The sequence below is a fragment of the Anabrus simplex genome, chromosome 1, assembly GCF_040414725.1.
Source record: "Anabrus simplex isolate iqAnaSimp1 chromosome 1, ASM4041472v1, whole genome shotgun sequence".
In the NCBI taxonomy this organism is placed as follows: Eukaryota; Metazoa; Arthropoda; class Insecta; order Orthoptera; family Tettigoniidae; genus Anabrus; species Anabrus simplex.
In genome coordinates, this window is record NC_090265.1 from 740,966,513 (window position 1) to 740,984,334 (window position 17,822).

At 39.6% G+C, this 17,822-nt stretch overlaps 1 protein-coding gene across 1 annotated transcript in view; it reads left to right on the top strand.

The window, feature by feature from the left end:
- LOC136857459 (RAB11-binding protein RELCH homolog) overlaps positions 1 to 17,822 on the top strand; it is a 398,727-nt gene that overhangs the window by 325,714 nt on the left and 55,191 nt on the right. The window contains exons 17-19 of the mRNA XM_067136130.2: positions 5,267 to 5,405; positions 14,968 to 15,130; positions 15,211 to 15,318. Of these exons, the coding sequence (XP_066992231.2) occupies positions 5,267 to 5,405; positions 14,968 to 15,130; positions 15,211 to 15,318 (410 nt within the window). The remainder of the gene's footprint in view (positions 1 to 5,266; positions 5,406 to 14,967; positions 15,131 to 15,210; positions 15,319 to 17,822) is intronic.

The window sequence follows — 17,822 nt, forward strand, 5'->3', positions numbered from 1 at the left end:
TGGTGGAAAACATAAATGACTTCTACACAATTTTGGGACTTCAAATTTATTAAATCGTGTTGTGACTTCGCGCCTGGCAGTGTTTGCAGGCTTGTTCAATGAACTGGTCACCTCTTCTCGTAAACATTACAAGGCACAGTACCGGACATTGCGTGTGTTGTGCTACTCTTCAGGGACTTGCGCCTTGCTACATAAGTGACTGATCTTCGACTACTTCTAGATTTTATGATTTAAAATCACATAGTGCTAATCCCTATTGTCTTTTATTGCTTCTTGAACTGCTTTTGTGAAAAACTTATCCTTTAATTTTTCGTTTTCTTATGTATTGTTTTTGTATTTTTAATCGGCTGATGAGGACCCAGATTGGTGCTCGAAACCGGTACGGCTTTTAAAGAAATAAGAATGTAACACTATATTTCTTATTTACTTGTATTAAATAGGTTGAACCAATTTATTTCTTGTTTCAATTTAATTGTGATACAGTTCAGTACGGAACAATATGAAATTTTTATCTTTAAAAGGTTGATTAAGGTCAGATTGAGACTTGAAACTGGTGTTACAGATATAATTCAAGGGTATGCTCCACAAACAGAAAATATAGATACGGATCTAGAGGAATACCTTGAATACCATATATAGGACAAACAAGTTGTGATCATAGGAGACATGAATGCCCAAGTAGGTCAGGAAAGAAAAGGAGATGAAGAGATTATAGGTCCATTTGTATATGGGAAGATAAACAAGGCTGGAGATATTTTGGTAGACTTTTGTAGAAGAAATGGCTGATCATTTGTAACACATGGTTTCAAAAGAAAAACAGTCAGAAGATAACAAGATATAGTTGGGATAACCAAATCAAAACTCTGATAGATTACATTTTGGGTGAGAAAGGGTAGGGAAAATGTTGGTAGATGTAACAACCCTCTCAAGTGAATCTTTCGAAGGAGATCACAGAGTTGTTATACAGAGTTGTCATAGGTAAGTTAAAGATGGGAAAGATACAAAAGATGACTGAGATTAGGCAGAGAAAGCTAAGAGTGTGGAAATTGCAGGAGACGGAAATAAATGAAGAGTTCCAGACACACATTAAAAAAGTATACCTGAGGAAGACATCAGAAGGGTTGAACAAGAATGGGTATACTTCATCATGGTCGAGTCTGCAGAAAAGACCTGTGGAAGAGTATCAGGAAGGAAGAACAAGAAACGCCCTGGTGGAATGACAGGGTAAAAAAATTTAGTTAAAAGGAAGAAACAAGCTTGGAAAAGATGGCTGAGAAACAGAACAACAGAATGCAAAACAGAAAATACAGGCGCTGCAAGATTTAGTGCTCCAAGGTGGTTCAAGAAGAGAAAAAGAAATGTTGGCAAAAAATTCAATGAATCTCTGCAAGAAGATACAACCAGAAACAAAAAGATCTTATTCCAGTGGGTACAAAAGAATAAAAACCCAGGTGAAGGTGCTAACTTCATTAAAAATGAACAGGAGGAAGTGATGACACAGAAGCAGGATAAATTGCAGAGGTGGGGAAAATACTTTGAACAGCTTTACAACGTGCATAATACCTCGCTACAAGGAGAAATCATAAAACGAGATATATTTTCAGATGGAAGATTAGGAAAACAAGGTGTCCATGGCAGAGATTAAGTGGGCCACTAAAAGAATGAAACGAGACAAGGCAGCTGCAATTGATGAGGTCACCATAGAAATGATAATAAGCAGCAGGAGCAGTTGGTCTACAGTGGTTGTATAGACTCTTCAGAGTTATATGGAGAGAAAAGAGTGGACAAAAGGGGTCATTATACCAGTTTTCAAGAAAGGAGACCGGAAGCAATGTGAAAATTGCAGAGGAGTGACACTGATACATCATACAGGTAAGATCCTTGAAAGAATCTTGGATAAATGAATGAGAGACATAGTAGAGGGAAAATTGGCAGAACACCAGTATGAATTCAGAAGAGGCAGGTCCACATTTGACCCAATATTTACATTGCGTCAAATGATGGAAAGGTATTGGGAATATGGAAAGGACAGGGTAGTAATGTTTCTAGATATTGAAAAGGCATATGGCAGTGTCCCTAGGAATTTGGTATGGAAAACCTTGACAGAGGCACAGATTGGGATTGAAACAATGCAGATGGTAATAGCATTGTATCAAAATTGCGAAAGCTGTGTTAGAACCAAAGTGGGTCGAACTGAGTGGTTCAGAGTTGAGACAGGTTTAAGACAGGGAAGTGTATTGTCTCCCTTACTCTTCATTATCATCATGGATAGAATTCTGCATAATATCAAGGAGAAGATGATGGGCGAGCAAGTAAAGTCTATGCTCTTTGCTGATGACATTGTAGTTTGGGGAAATAATGAAGAGGAAGTACAGACACAAGTTGATTTATGGAATGATGAGATAAGAAATTTTTGATCGAAGATTAGTACTGCGAAAAGCAAGACTTTGATCATGACAAGAGGTAACAGAAAATCCAAGGGAGTGATCAAAATAGGAAATGAACCTCTTGAAGTAGTGAAAATTTTTAAATATTTAGGCAGCATGATATCACAAGATGGAAATTTGGATGGAAAAATTAATTTAAGAATACAGCAGTCTGCAAGTTCCTACCAGTGTGTGTGAGACATTGCATGGAATAAAGATGTGCCAATGAAGTGCAAGAAGGTTTTATACTCATCCTATTATAAATCTACAGGGAAAGACAAGACGAGATAGAATACGAAATGAGGTAATAAGGAGAAACGGGAGTCTGTAAACTTGAAGTAGAGATTGATATAGCAAAGCTAAAATGGTTTGGACACATGATGAGAATGCCAGGAGAGAGAATACCAAAGAGAATGTTCATGGATACAGAGATTGGAAAGGGGGCTAGGGGACGTCTTAGAATGAGATGGAGGAGCTCTTTTGTGGACTGTGTTGCAAATAGAGGAGTCGATAGCAATAAAGTACTAGAAGAGGAATGGTGGAAAGATCGAGTAAAGTGGAGGGGGCTTTGGTACACTACCCTACCCAGAGAGAATCTGGAAAAGGGGACGGTTGAAGAAGAATAGGACCGGAGGGAAAAAGGAAATGAACAGTGTTTTGGGTAATTCAGGTGAACTCATAATAGATCCCAGGGAATCACTGGACAGGTGGAGGGAATATTTTGAAAATCTTCTCAAAGTAAAAAGAAATCTTCCTGGTGGTGTCGCAAATATGAAGCTCATAGGGAGGAGGAAAATGATGTTGGTGAAATTACGCTTGAGAAAGTGGAAAAGATGGTAAATAAATTTGAGTGTCATAAAGCAGCAGGAATAGATGAAATTAGACCTGAAATTGTGAAGTATAGTTGGAAGGCAGGGATGAAATGGCTTCATAGAATAATAAAATTAACATGGAGTGTTGGTAAGGTATTTTCAGATTGGACAAAAGCAGTAATTTATTGTACCTATCTATAAGCAAGGGAACAGGAAGGATTACAACAACTATCGAGGTATCTCATTGATTGGTAAATGGTACCAGGCAAGGTATTCACTGGCATCTTGGAAGGGAGAGTGCGATCAGTGGTTGATAGGAAGTTGGATGAAAACCAGTGTGGTTTCAGACCACAGAGGGGCTGTCAGGATCAGATTTTCAGTATGCGCCAGGTAATTGAAAATGCTACGAGAGGAATAGACAGTTGTGTTTATGTTTCGTAGATATAGAGGAAGCATATGACAGAGTACCGAGGGAAAAGATGGGGGACTGTGGGATCAAGGGTAGATTATTAAAATCAATCGAAGGCATTTATGTTGACAATTGGGCTGCAGTGAGAATTGATGTTGGAATGAGTTCTTGGTTTGGGGTACTTTCAGGGGTTAGACAAGGCTGTAATCTTTCACCTTTGTTGTTCGTAGTTTACATGGATCATCTGTTGAAAGGTATAAAGTGGCGGGGAGGGATTCAGGCAGATGGAAATGTAGTAAGCAGCCTGGCCTATGCTGATGACTTGGTCTTAATGGCAGATTGTGCCAAAAGCCTGCAGTCTATATATTGCAACTTGAAAATAGGTGCAAGAGTGTGGTATGAAAATTAGCCTTTCGAAGACTAAATTTGTCAGTAGGTAAGAAATTCAACAGAATTGAATGTCAGAATGGTGATAGAAAACTGGAACAGGTAGATAATTTCAAGTATTTAGCATGTGTGTTCTCCCAGGATGGTAATATAGTAAGTGAGATTGAATCAAGGTGCAGTAAAACTAATGCAGTGAGCTCGCAGCTGCTATCAACAGTATTTTGTAAGAAAGAAGTCAGCTCCCAAACGAAACTATCTTTACATCGGTCTGTTTTGAGACCAACTTTGCTTTATGGGAGCCAAAGCTGGGTGGACTCAGGATATCTTATTCATAAGTTAGAAGTAACAGACATGAAAGTAGCGAGAATGATTGCTGGTACAAACAGGTGGGAACTATGGCAGGAGGGTACTCGGAATGAGGAGGTAAAGGCTAATTTAGGAATGAACTCGATGGATGAAGCTGTACGCATAGACTGGCTTCAATGGTGGGGTCATGTGAGGCGAATGGAGGAGGATAGGTTACCAAGGAGAATAATGGACTCTTTTATGGAGGATAAGTAGAGGGAGACCAAGATGATGGTTGGACTCAGTTTCTCTGATTTAAAGATAAGAGGTATAGAACTAAATAAGGCCACAACAGTAGTTGCAAGTAGAGGATTGTGGCGAGATTTAGTAAATTCTCAGAGACTTGGGAGACTGAACGCTGAAAGGCATAATGGTCTATAATGATGATGTATGTATGTGTTTACTAATTTGTTTTTTAATTGAAACCTACATTTTTTGTTTTTGGGTGGGGGTTAGTTTAGTTTTCTCCTTTGTTTTTTCTATAATCTGTTCAAATATTTTGTAAATTTGTTACACTGAATTAGTTTTGACAAAGTAAAGAACCTCACCATTATAAATTAACAAAGTCAAAGCCTCTTGCCTGCTAGTCTCAAAGACTTTCAGGCAAAACACCCCTGAGCCACCATGTTGGATGACTGACCACGTAGCTAAGTTTGAACTTGCATCATCTTCTTCTGCAGCTCTAGAGTTAATGATTCATATTTAGATGTGATAAGAATGTTGAAATATTTTATTGTTTGAACATTTGCTTCATAGTTACATGTATATTTTTACAAGGCATATAAATTCATTGTTGCTTATAATAGAAGATATACATAAAAAGAGATTTCTGTATAGAACAATCCACAATATGAACAGAAAATCTTTACATCTCTGGTTGTGTTCAGATTCAAGACAAGACCTACATGCAGCTTCAGAGTTTCCTGTCTGACTGCTCAGTGCGGGAGAACCATCAGATGCTGATGCAGTTGGTTATCACGATGGGAAACATCGTCACTGCATGCGAGCCTTGGTTTAGGGAGGAAGGTAAGTCAATCTCAGATGTTCTTCTCATTGATCTGTGTGGTAAAAGTAGACTATAGATCAGAACTTAGGTAGTCTTGTTGTAAACGATATAAAGGAGCAATGTGAGAATCTAGGTATTCTTGCACATTTTAAAAATGTTGTCAATGATGTTTCCTTGGGAATTTGCTTACATTTATTTGTTAAAAGTCAGCCTCATAACTGAACACCACAAGCCAGGACAAAGGCCGAGTGATAGCAGAGTAACACCTTGTTAAATAACTTCACACTCATACATTTTCTCTGCTGCAGGGAGAAGCGTAGAATAATGGGTGGGTTTTTTTTGGGCTTAGAAGACGATGGAGTGAGTTTGTGTCCACAATTCTATGTTCATAGTTAAGATTAGAGTGAATTTACCTATCTGATGGATCATTGGAAACACACCCTGCTTCCACTGCATTCAGTTCTGTATCGATTTAAGGAATGAGAGTTTCCACTTGATGTAGCTCTCCATAAACTTCTTGTCTTCTACATTGGTGCAATTAACATTTGCTGTGTCACCAATGGTTCTGAACATGGTGAAGAAGACTTCAGTCAAACAGATACGCATAATCACCGCTATATAAAGGACGTGCTCGGCCTTCCCTCCATGTCTGTCTTGTCTACGAATTACGCTCTCAGCCATCAAAAATGGAGCGACGTACTCGATTTGAATGTCTGCGGTTCATCGAGGTAGATACTTGGTAAGGAAAGATCTGCAGTGTGTTTGTTGTACAACAAACTGATGGGTTTCCACGTCATGCCCTGTGCGAGATCTAAATCCATCCACATTAGAGCAAGAAGCAACACGTGTAGAAATTTGTTATCGTTTGCAATCAAACTTGTAACCTTTACTACGGTGGTTACACAAAACAAGTACTAAACACAATAAAGGAGGGAAGTAAGAGCAACTACACACTATCAGAAAACACTATACACTCAGAGAAACATCAGCTGGCCTACACGGATCTCTGCCAAAAACAACATAATACGAAATATCAGTAGGGCGAACTAGTGGACAATGAACCAGGAAAATGGAAGGAAATACGACCTATTGAGGGCATGGATATGGCTTAGGTTGCAGATTCCGAAATAATTCGCCGTGATCCTTAAATTTGAAAATATTATTTACAAGTGAAAATTTTACAAATGCATTCCGAAACGAAATCCACCAAAGTTGCAACATACGAACTATAAGCTCTGTGATATACATAACTTAGAGGTTCTTTGATAATGCTTTTCTGTCAATTCAAAATTTCAAATCACTATACATCTAGTTACCAAAGCAGTTGTACAATGCAATTTAGTAGGTCAAAAGCAACGTGAAAGCAATTACAATTTACAGTGAAGTGAATGTACTCTCCTAAACTCTAGCGAACATCAAGTGACACTGAACTACCAGAGGCAAACCCCAAGGTAAATGTATTAAATTACCATCTACATATTTAGTGAAATAAGAAATGGGAATGCCTCGAAAACAAACAGGGAACCCCAGCAGAAAAGCTAAGACGTCGTAAATAATTAATTTGGCGAATCTAGGTTAGGCTAGGGCAGACTCCTATACAAAATAGCAACCGAACATTACGGAAATTTTAACTGGAACGGAAAGTAAGAGTGCTTACCCGAAGGTTGCGCCATCCCGGAAGCGAGGCGTCGCACACAACGCAGACCAACACAGACTAAAGGCAGATCAGGCCAAGACAAGACCGAATTCTCATGAACGCTGCCTCGCTCACTATATATAGAAAACCCTGGCCTTGGAGTAGCTAATCAGAATGCACGAGTCCGCCCATCCCCTCCTAGGTTCACCAGTCACAATTCCTACTCCCATCGCGAACTTTAACTAACATTCTCGAATACACACGTTCGCGAATCTTCCATTTCCAGAATAGTTAGAAAATTCCTTCTAGAAAACATAACCCACAAAAGGCACACACCCTGTTCAACAATTTTCTAGATACTTCCAGTAAGTCTAGAATTGAAATCTACTATTTACAAATACATATGTTACAAATATTACCCAGTACAGGTTAGGTCATTACAAATAAAACATTATATCATACTTAACAAATAAAGTCTTCAAAAACACTTTCCACTTCCACTATATTGTTCACCTGTGACAAAACTGATTCTGATATCAACATACAAACAACATGTAAGTAAGAGCTTGTATTCATATAGATGACGCTACTGACTTAGTGTACAAAGGCTGGTTGTCACGATATTGATGGCGCTAATATATCCATTTACTTCAAAAATATTAGGTATAGAGATCTACCTATTCAATGCTTTAAAAATACTAAATACAAGGTGTCGGGGTTAAAGGTATAGTAATATAAAATGTAATAACTTGAGAAGCAGTGGAGATATTTACTTGTGGTTTGTTTCTACTAGTAGAGTAACTCAAAATGTTTGTTTACATACCTAATAATTCTTGATATGCGCACCATTAGTGGCACGACAGACATCTAATCAGTATTCCAGTTCTCTCCAAATGTTCTGCAGCATTGTAGGCATAACATTTGCGATAGCTACACAAATGCGATGATGCAGATCTGGTAGATCACAAACTGGTGTCTGGTACAGTTGATTCTTGACAAATCCCCACAGGAAAAAATCAAGTGGCGTAATGTCGAGGCTTCTAGGGGGCCATGAAATTGATGGACTACCTCTCCCAATCCAGCGATCTGGGAACTCACGATTCAAGAAATCTCTCACAACTTCCACATAATGGCATGGTGCACCATCTTGCTGAAAGATCACGTCATAAGGAAATTGTGGCACAACATATTGCTCCAGCATGTCTAGGTTACGTGTTCCATGAACTGTAGGCTCCGCGAAGAAGAATGGACCAATAACCGTGTCCTTCAACAATCCACACCACACATTCACTGTCGGAGAGTCCCGTTCCAACTCTATCACTACGTGGGGGGGTTCAGATCCCTATATGCGGCAATTGTGCCTGTTTACCGTGCCGGAAATATGGAATGTAGCCTTGTCCGAAAAACAGACCGAATCGAGGAATGCCTCGTTTCCATCAATTCTTGCCAGAATTGTCTCAACGAATGCCTTCCATAGCGGCCTGTCCTGAGGTTTGATTTTCTGATGAAGCTGCAGTTTGTACGCCCGAAGGCGCAACATTTTATGGACGACATCGTGTGCTGTCGAACGAGGTAACTGTAACTGCCTACTTGCTTGTCGAATTGACTTACGAGGGCTCCGCTTGAAGGACTCGCGGATTAAATCAACAGTAGCCTCTGAAACTGCATGCTTGACGTGGCAGCCCGACGTCGACAGCAAGGTCCCAGATTCTTGAAGGCGCCTGTCCCATTTCATGATTGTTACGTAAGTGGGAACATCATTAGTTGGTAACAGTCCATACTCATGCCGAAATCTACGTTGTACTAGTGTAACGGATTTTATCTCCGCGAGCGAAAGCACACAAAACACCTTCTGCTGTGGAGTCTACATGGTTACTGGCGCTCTTGTCATGAACAATACAGTTACGTTCATGCGCTTGTGGCACCACCGCCACCGCAAGCGAACACAGAAAACATTTTTGAGTTACCCTGGTTGTAGAAACAAACTGCTAATAGATATCTCCATTATTTCTCAGCTTATTAAATTTTATATTATTACACCTTTACCATGTTAGAACCATTATCGAAATAGCTTGGCTAATAGCACCTTGCCAGGGTTATGGCAAAGCCCTTAACGGGAGAAAGGCACCTTCGAAACAGAGCTATTGGTGGATGAAGCATTCCAGTACTCAATCTGCTGCAATGTAATTAAAGTAAAGGACTAAGGAAGTTGATTCTGACAGAAGAACCCTCAAGTGTGGTAAGGATAGCAGGTCAGCAGCTTTCAGCAATAATAGTGTGCATTTCCGCACCCGACCTGCTGGAGTGGGGAATAGGTGATGACGGGAAAGAAACAGACAAGAGAGAAATCAAGTCAAATGTACAGAGATTGACTCAAGAAAAGCCTCAAATAGGAAGATGAAAATAACACATGATGGGATGAACACATTAACAGAGGAGGAAACAAACCAAAATAGGAGACAGCAACAATGACAGTCTCTGGATCTTCGTTCATTGTTGTTTTGTCTTCACATAGAAGGATGTTTTGCTCATCAACTTTGCCATGGACAATAAAGGCTTTATCGAATTCAATTTAACCCTCCCATCAGGCGTGCCGTGTTTTGTTACATGGATAGGAGCGTGGGCTAGCCCACAATACATTTCAACGGTATTTAATTATCCTTCAAGCTTAAAATTTAGAAACATATTTTATATCGATCTTTAGACTATTCTGAGCATCGTTGATACAAAATTTAAAAATTTTCATCCATTGAAAATTCTTGAAAGTAAATAAACCAAAGTAGTGTATTTTCAATTTTGACGTGATTGAAATTTAATTCAAGTTTAAGGTTCTGGGTTTCATCATTATGAATGCATACTTTCATCAAACTCATATATTTTGTAGGTACATTTATTAAAATTAATATTGACGAAAATTTATGGTTTTACAAATTACCCAACACCACACGACAAAAATAGTCCACTCAACATTCTAAACAATAAAACAGTATTGTTATGGTATTTGCTTTGTTGAAATAAAGAAAATAATTAACAATTTCATATAATTGCAGAATTTAGTTCATTTTTAACACCAAGTTGAATTTTACAATAAAACTGAAACTAAAAATTCGTGCAGGTTCGTCATGCCTAATGAATCTTTTTATGCATCTCTTGTGTGGAACATTAAACAAAATTCACTGCTGTCAACTCTGCACAGTAGGTGTTCATTTTCAAATTCTGAATAGTCACTCATTGATGCACTCCTGACACATCAGCGCTGAATGTCGAGGGCACACCTTTCTGCTACAGCGCACACAACTCTTTCTTGTTGTCCTGTCTTTACCACGTCCACAAAGGAAGCACCAGCCAACTTTGTTATCTTGGATTTGAAGTGCAGGTGGTTCATCTGTAGTTCCCAAAAGATCCTTAGCCGTCTCAGGGGAGCCGGAATCATAGGCAGTATAGCACGTCTGGCGATCTGAGGCTTCATAAATTCCCATGTAATGGTCTCCAGAAACTTTTGTCTTGGTGTAGGCTGGTAGTTATGATTTGCAGTGTGCACTCGTGAAGTATTGATACCGCTAATGTTCACAAGATCAAAAAACACCCCCATCGGCCACTGTTTGGTGCAGCGGGCAACGTCATACTTGGTACTCATTTGATATAAAATGTTCATTCCAACCTTAGTGTGTTTATAACATGTAACCATGGCAAGTTTTTCTATATCACCTGTTTCATTGTCAATCTCTTTGTCATGTGCATTGACGACAGCACCAACACTGCCCTCCTTTTTTGGGACAGTAAGATACAAGGGTCATGTCTTTATGAAACCCAAACAGGGATGAATGTTCTTTATGATTAGTATTTGGCTGAAACTCTTTTGGAATCCCTTGTTTTTTCTTGCAAATGGTCCCAAAGTACGTCAGCTTCTTCTCAGTGAACAATTTTTGTCAGAGGAATGGAAGTGAACCAGTTGTTCCCTGTCACATTTTGACTTGTACCTTGAATGGGCTAGACCATCCTCAGTACGACTTCAGCAGTAGAGTCTGACATTTGGAAGGCTGTTTTCCAGTGTAAACCTATAAATTCACAGTGTAAATACTCTTTGTACAAACCAGACCAGAAACTTTTACTCCATATTTAGCTGATTTGCTGGGCATGTACACTTTGAATGGACACTTTCCCCTGAATGCAACCAACTGTTCATCGATGGTACAGTACTTGCTGGATGAAAATGAATGTTGAAAATTTTGTACGAACATCTCAAATATTTTTCCGTTCGGTGAAAATTGGTCCACTTCTCGGCGCAGTGCACAATCACGTGTATATCGCACCTAAGGCAACGCAAGAGAAAATGGAATCTTTTTTCGCTCATAGCAAGATAAAACGATTCCACTCCAGATCCACAGGAATTGTCCCATACTTGATTGCTATTTCTTCGGTTTACTCCCAAAACAAAATTCCAATGAAGGCACAAATTTCAGTCTCATCGGTAAGTCTTGCATCTCTCTCACGCAAAAATTTCTTTTTCACCTCCTCAATATAAATGTTTGTATAGGTAGTAATGGTTTTCACAATATTAGCATTGAAAGAGAGTTCAAAACATAGAAGCCCTGACTGCACATTCATAGCACTCCCCTTTGGCCCTGGAAAATGCATAAAAATATTGTGTGCCCAAGTTCTAACATTACGAGCTGCAGTATCCTTTCTCCATCAAAAATTATATTTTCCATAGTAAAACATGTTGCTTTGCACGTGTTCCTCTTCAGAAGTCATATCGTCAGAATCCTCCATCACATTTGCTTTGTCATGTATAATTCCCTCCGTGTCAGAGTTATGAATCTCCTCTGTCACCTGATCCTCCTCCCCTTCATCGCTGTCACCATCCACCTCTGATTCTAGTTCACAGTCCTCATCCAACCATTTGACAATACAAGACTCATCACTAAAACCAGTAGATGTCACTTGGACGCGATCACTGTTGGTCATAACACGGATAGGCGCGCAGGCTTCAGTTGTAGCCTAACTGACTTTGAAGTGAAGTTGTGGAAAGTCAACTTCAGCAAACAGTGCCAGAGCACTCTAAATCCCGAGAACAGCATGCCAAAGAAAGGTACTGATAGTTTCCCTCTCTACAGCCCACGAGCCTAGGAGCGGGGGCAAAAACTAAATGGCTGGTGTACACCTGTAGCCTGTGCAACTAACGGAGGGTTAATCCTCAGTCTTGATGGGGAAGTGTGGAGTATGAAAAAGGGAGGGGAGATACAGGAACACAGGACAAACAGAGAGGGAGAAATGGTTCATAAGAGCTTACAACAGTGACCTTGTCTTTTCTTTCTACTTCTCTCTCTTCTCATTCCAAACTTCTTTTCACCTTCCTGTTGTTCTGTTGTTCTGTCCAGTCCACGACCCAAGGTCTCTAACTAACTACAGTCGAAACGACTCCGACGGGACCACCAATTAATGTGTCGTTATGGGTGAAAGTTGCACAAAGTCTTTTTTCTTTTTGTTGCTAAAAATATCATATCTGTAAGCTTCAGGCTGCACACATACATGGTTAATTAACAAAATAAGTTAAAATTTAAAAATACAGTATTTATGGAGTGGAGCTCAGAGGACACAGTACGCATACCTATAATATAAAACAATAAGCGAGGTAACAAGTACCAATAATGTCGCACGCAGTCTTGGCTAATAAATGAGATGTTCTCTCTGTCCTTCTATATTGCAGAAATCCTTTGCAATGCTGACGTTTGTTTCCCCATTATGTAATCGCTATATTATGAGTGACTTTTCTTCATTATTAAACGGGCCGATGACCTTCGATGTTAGGCCCCTTAAAACATCATCATCATCAATATTAAACATTTCTCTTTCTTTTACAACATCTTCACAGCCATGTTTGCCTTGACTAACAGATAATCTGATTTGAAATCTACAATCTACTGAAAACAAGAGTTTGAAAACAAGCTTTACATTGCTGTCAGCAATCCGCAAACGCGTAACAAACAAAAATCAACATTGGATGTTATAGTCAATACATCTCTCCAAAATTGTGATAACAGTTCGTCATTTGATATGATATGTCATACTAAGCGATTTTTTAAAATACAGTATATATATAAAATCATCTAGGTAGACAGTTGGGTGAGGGTATGGTTGGATGACGTGCTGGCCATGTGGTAGCAGGAGATTTATAGATATTGATGACTGTAACATCTCCTATCTTGATTACAATGGAATGGACATCATCTCTTGTGCTTGTGGAGATCAGGGAAGCATTCTCTACTGTATTTCGTACATATGTTGCACTTCCATATGCATGATGGAATGTTGCACTTAGAAGTTCATAACCTGATATTTTAGCTATGGTACGCAATTGGTCTTCATTTGCTACATGAGTTTCCTGCAAAGCAATTACATCAGTATTGTTTTCCAGAGATAGTCTTGATAAAAACTGACACTTTGATCTGCTTAGCCCTTCTATGTTAACCTGCATTATTTGAATACTTCGACCTAGGTTGGGACTGTTTCCCTGAAGTTTGTCATTGTGATACGTTTTAAGGCAGGAGATCTCAAGGATTGTCTGGCTGCCAATGCTTTCTTAGCACCACACATGGGTCACGTGTAGGGCACTTTGAGGTTAAACCTACGGACGTGAAGCAACAGCGTACCTTGGGACAGTACTTTCACAAATGGAGATTACAACCGAATCCAAATAAAAGTGAAGTTACATGTTTTCACCTTAGCAACAAAATGGCCAATCATGAACTGAAGGTTCAGTTTGAGAACACTTGTCTTGCTCACGATATCTAGGGATTATTCTTGACAGAACTCTGTCCTTCGAGAAACATCTTCAGAATACGGCTGCTAAGTTACGATCTTACAGAAGCTGTGTGGAACCACCTGGGGATCATTAGCATCTACCCTACGGTCTTCAGCTTCTGATCTTGTGTACACTGCTGCAGAATACTGCTCATCGATATGGCTGAACAGCAGTCACACCAAATTAACTGACACTCAGCTGAATCACACTATGCGTATGATATCAGGGACAATTAGATCTACTCCCACTTTCTGGCTACCTGTTCTATCCCATATTCCACTACCTCACCTCCATCAAGAAAATGCTCTCCTACGAGATTATAAGAAAATAACTAACAACAGTCATTTGCCAATCCATGGTGACATGAATGATGCTCTTATTAACAGGCTAAAATCTAGACACCCACCTGTTAGAACAGCCAGAAACCTGGCAGATGCTAACTTTAATCTGCTTCAGGCCTGGAAGCAAGTATGGATATCCAGTGCTCCATCAGAATATCACTATCTACCATGGCTGAAAAACAGACCAGAGGGTTTTGATCTTCCACGGGAAGACCTGGACAACTATCAGCAGGATTCGCACTGGTCATGGCAGATGTGCCGACTCCCTCCATAAATGGGGAATACTTAATTCGGCAGCGTGCAGTTGTGGTGCTGAGAAGCAAACAGTTCGGCACATTGTGGAGCAGTGTCCTCTCACTGCCTACCAGGGAAACCCAAGAGACTTTTTTCTGCTCTCACCCTTGTGTGTTGGCTATGTAAATAATTTGAACCTATAAATACTTCAAACTGTAAATATTATGTATTACTATTTTATTTATATGTAATGTGATGCGTTAGCCATATGCTAAATAAATAAATATATAGGATTTAGACGGGACCGTTAAATTTCGCCGTTATATGCAATACATTGTTAAAAGCAGTGTTGCAAGAAACGATCTCGACTGTATTCTCGTTGTTCATATTCAACTCCTTGACAGTCTTCGTCATTGTTTTAGGTTTATTCCTTTCTTGTTCATACTTAGGGACAAAGTACATATTCTAGAGATTTAGTGATTTGTTTTTGTTTTTTGTTTTTCTGATATTTTCAGGATAATTCATAACTACAATGTTTACAGGACTGTTTTACTATTTTGTTCCAGTTATCATTCCACAGCTGTGTGCTCTATCATCGTTTGCAGAACTGCTGTCCAACCAGACTAGGCGAATGGATCTGGCCACAGTGCTCATAGAGGCATTCTCAGCTGCAGTTTACTGTTCACTGTCCAAACACGTGATTAGTGCTTACCTGCTGCCTGGGCTCAGGTGAGCTGCCAACTAAAGACACTCAGATGTGTTGATTCTCATTTCCTCTGAGCACTGTAGCAGAATGCTTTTGCTTACAGGTCCCTGGAGCCAATAAGTAGTCAGTCGTTGCACATTCACCACGAGACGTTGCTAGCCATGATCAGAGGAGCGGAATCTAGAGTCGAAGTGCAGCGTCCCATGGAGAGGTAGGACTTGTATTTCTATCATTTTTCTTATTATTTTATTAATTCATATTAACTGTGATTGTTTGTTTTTTCCTTTAACTCGTGTGGTGTAACAAACTTGTTTATAGTCACACTCTACCTGTTGGTTTCATGGAAATGGACACGTGTCATTGCTGTGCCTACTGCATGTAACATGGTGGTGGTTATTGTTTTAAGAGGAAGTACAACTGGGCAACTGTCCTCGTTTACACTAATCAGAAAGAAAAAAAAAAGAAATTTGAAGGTGTCTGACACTCTGAAACATTAACCTATTGTTCAAAGAAATACAGGAGCCATGAAGGGCATGCAAATGAGACTCCCGAGGCCTCAGTACCTATCACTGTCGGAGTCGGAAAATAACAAGAGTTGATGATGGGAGGTCAGATAGGCTAGTTGAAAGTGAGGAGCCTATCACAAGTAAGTGGAAACAATGTCAGGACTCAGCGAAGGGCCCTGTGTTCGCCAACCCATGCTCCCAAGTTAATAGCCCCTTGGACCCCTTTTAATCGCGTCTTATGACAGATGCCGCCCCCATCCACAGGGGGACTGTACTATAGGAATGCTCCAGGTGATATCAGAAGAGAGGTCACAGCCAGCAACAAAAGCCTTAAATCACCACTAAATTTCCAGAATATCTACTTTGTCCCTAAGGACAACCTGCGGGAAGTAGAATAAAATACAGAGAGAAAGAAAGAAAGAACTTTTGAACCACTTCAGAGCCCCTAGAAAGATCAGTACAGACAGCCCGAGTCACCAGAAAGAGAGAAAGAGTTTTCAGGCTGTTAGACTTGATGGGACCAAAAGAATCCCTACCTTCTTGTCGCACAAAGAAATAGGTAACCTGTCAGCCCATGAACAAAGCTCAAGTTGAAGTCTGGCAATCTGTTCTTGTGGCGTGCCTTGTATCCATCCAGCTGCTCAATGAGGTATCATATGTTAGCTGTACCTGATGTCCTTGTGGGGGCAGGAAATGTGTAGCAATATTTTACATATAATTTTAATTTCTGACTCTTAATATGGAAAGACCTTGGCAAAACGCTCAGTGATATATTGAGTGAGAGGTAAGGCAAACACAGACACACTTACGTGGGCTCACTGCTTGCCAGTGATGAATGTAGATGACATTCTAGGCTCCAGTATGAACGACAAAGACCTGCAATTATATCCAAGAAATATGCACGAAATATTAACGATGGGCTGACTCAGATGGTTGAGGCGCTGGCCTTCCAACCTAAACTTGCCAAGTTCGATCCTGGCTCAGTCTGCTGGTACTTGAAGGGGCTCAAATACGTCAGCTTCATGTCGGTAGATTTACTGGCACATAAACAAAATCCTGCAGGACAGAATTCCGGCACCTCGACGTCTCCAAAATCCGTTACACCATTAACATTTCATTTATATAATTTTAATGATCAGGAGCCTTTGGGAATGGCAACCCCATTGTAACAATAGCCTAAAGTCAGTGATGGAATACCATCAACACCCTGAGCTGGCAGGAGCTGGACAAGGGGAAATGAATGAATGAATGAATGAATGAATGAATGAATGAATGAATGAATGATCAGGAATTGTAGCTTCTATAACTCTTATTATGTACAGATTTGAGATATTTGGAGATATTTTAAAGTTTGGGAAAGATATAATAATCGTAGACATGATATAAGCTTTTGGGCTTTTGCCATGTTAGAAAACAAGATGAAATTCTTAACGTTTTGCAGAGAACAATCATGTCTACAATAATGGGCGGCGAAAGCATCAATGTCAGTATAATAATCACTGATATCTGTAATTCTTCTTCTTCTTCTTCTTCTTCTTCTTCTTCTTCTTCTTCTTCTTCTTCTTCTTCTTTTCTTCTTCTTCTTCTTCTTCTTCTTCTTCTTCTTCTTTCAGTTTTACACCACATAGATTCACTTCAGTCAGTCCATTATCCAAGTCTCTTCGAAAGAACCGTTCGGGCCTTGCACCCCTATTATTACTTTTTGAGTTTGTTTCCATTTCTCTCCTGGGTCTGATTATGAATCAAGGACCTGCATTGTTGCCTGTCTCTTCACTACTCTTTTCCTGCTTTCAATATTTCTTCTATCTTCTCTGTTCTCTCCTCAGCAAGCAAGCGGCTGCGCAGTCTGAGTCACATAGCTGTTGGCTTGCATTTGGGAGGTAGTGGGTTCGAACCCCACTGTGGTTTCCAATTTTCACTCCTGGTATTATTATGGATGACCTTTTAAAAATAGTATGTGTTCCAGTGAACTTTATTGCAGGACATTTTATGCTATACAGTTCTTACATACATATTTGTTGATATCTTTAATGATTTAGGCAGTGTAAGCTGAGAAACTGTTTGCTGTTGTCACAGTAATTATAATTACTTACCAGGGACAATAATCACATGTGGAATCAGTGCAACACCACCCATTCTATGGATAAAATCAAAATTTAAAAAAAAGAATTACAATTCAACTCTCTTACCAGTGTTTCATGAAATGAAT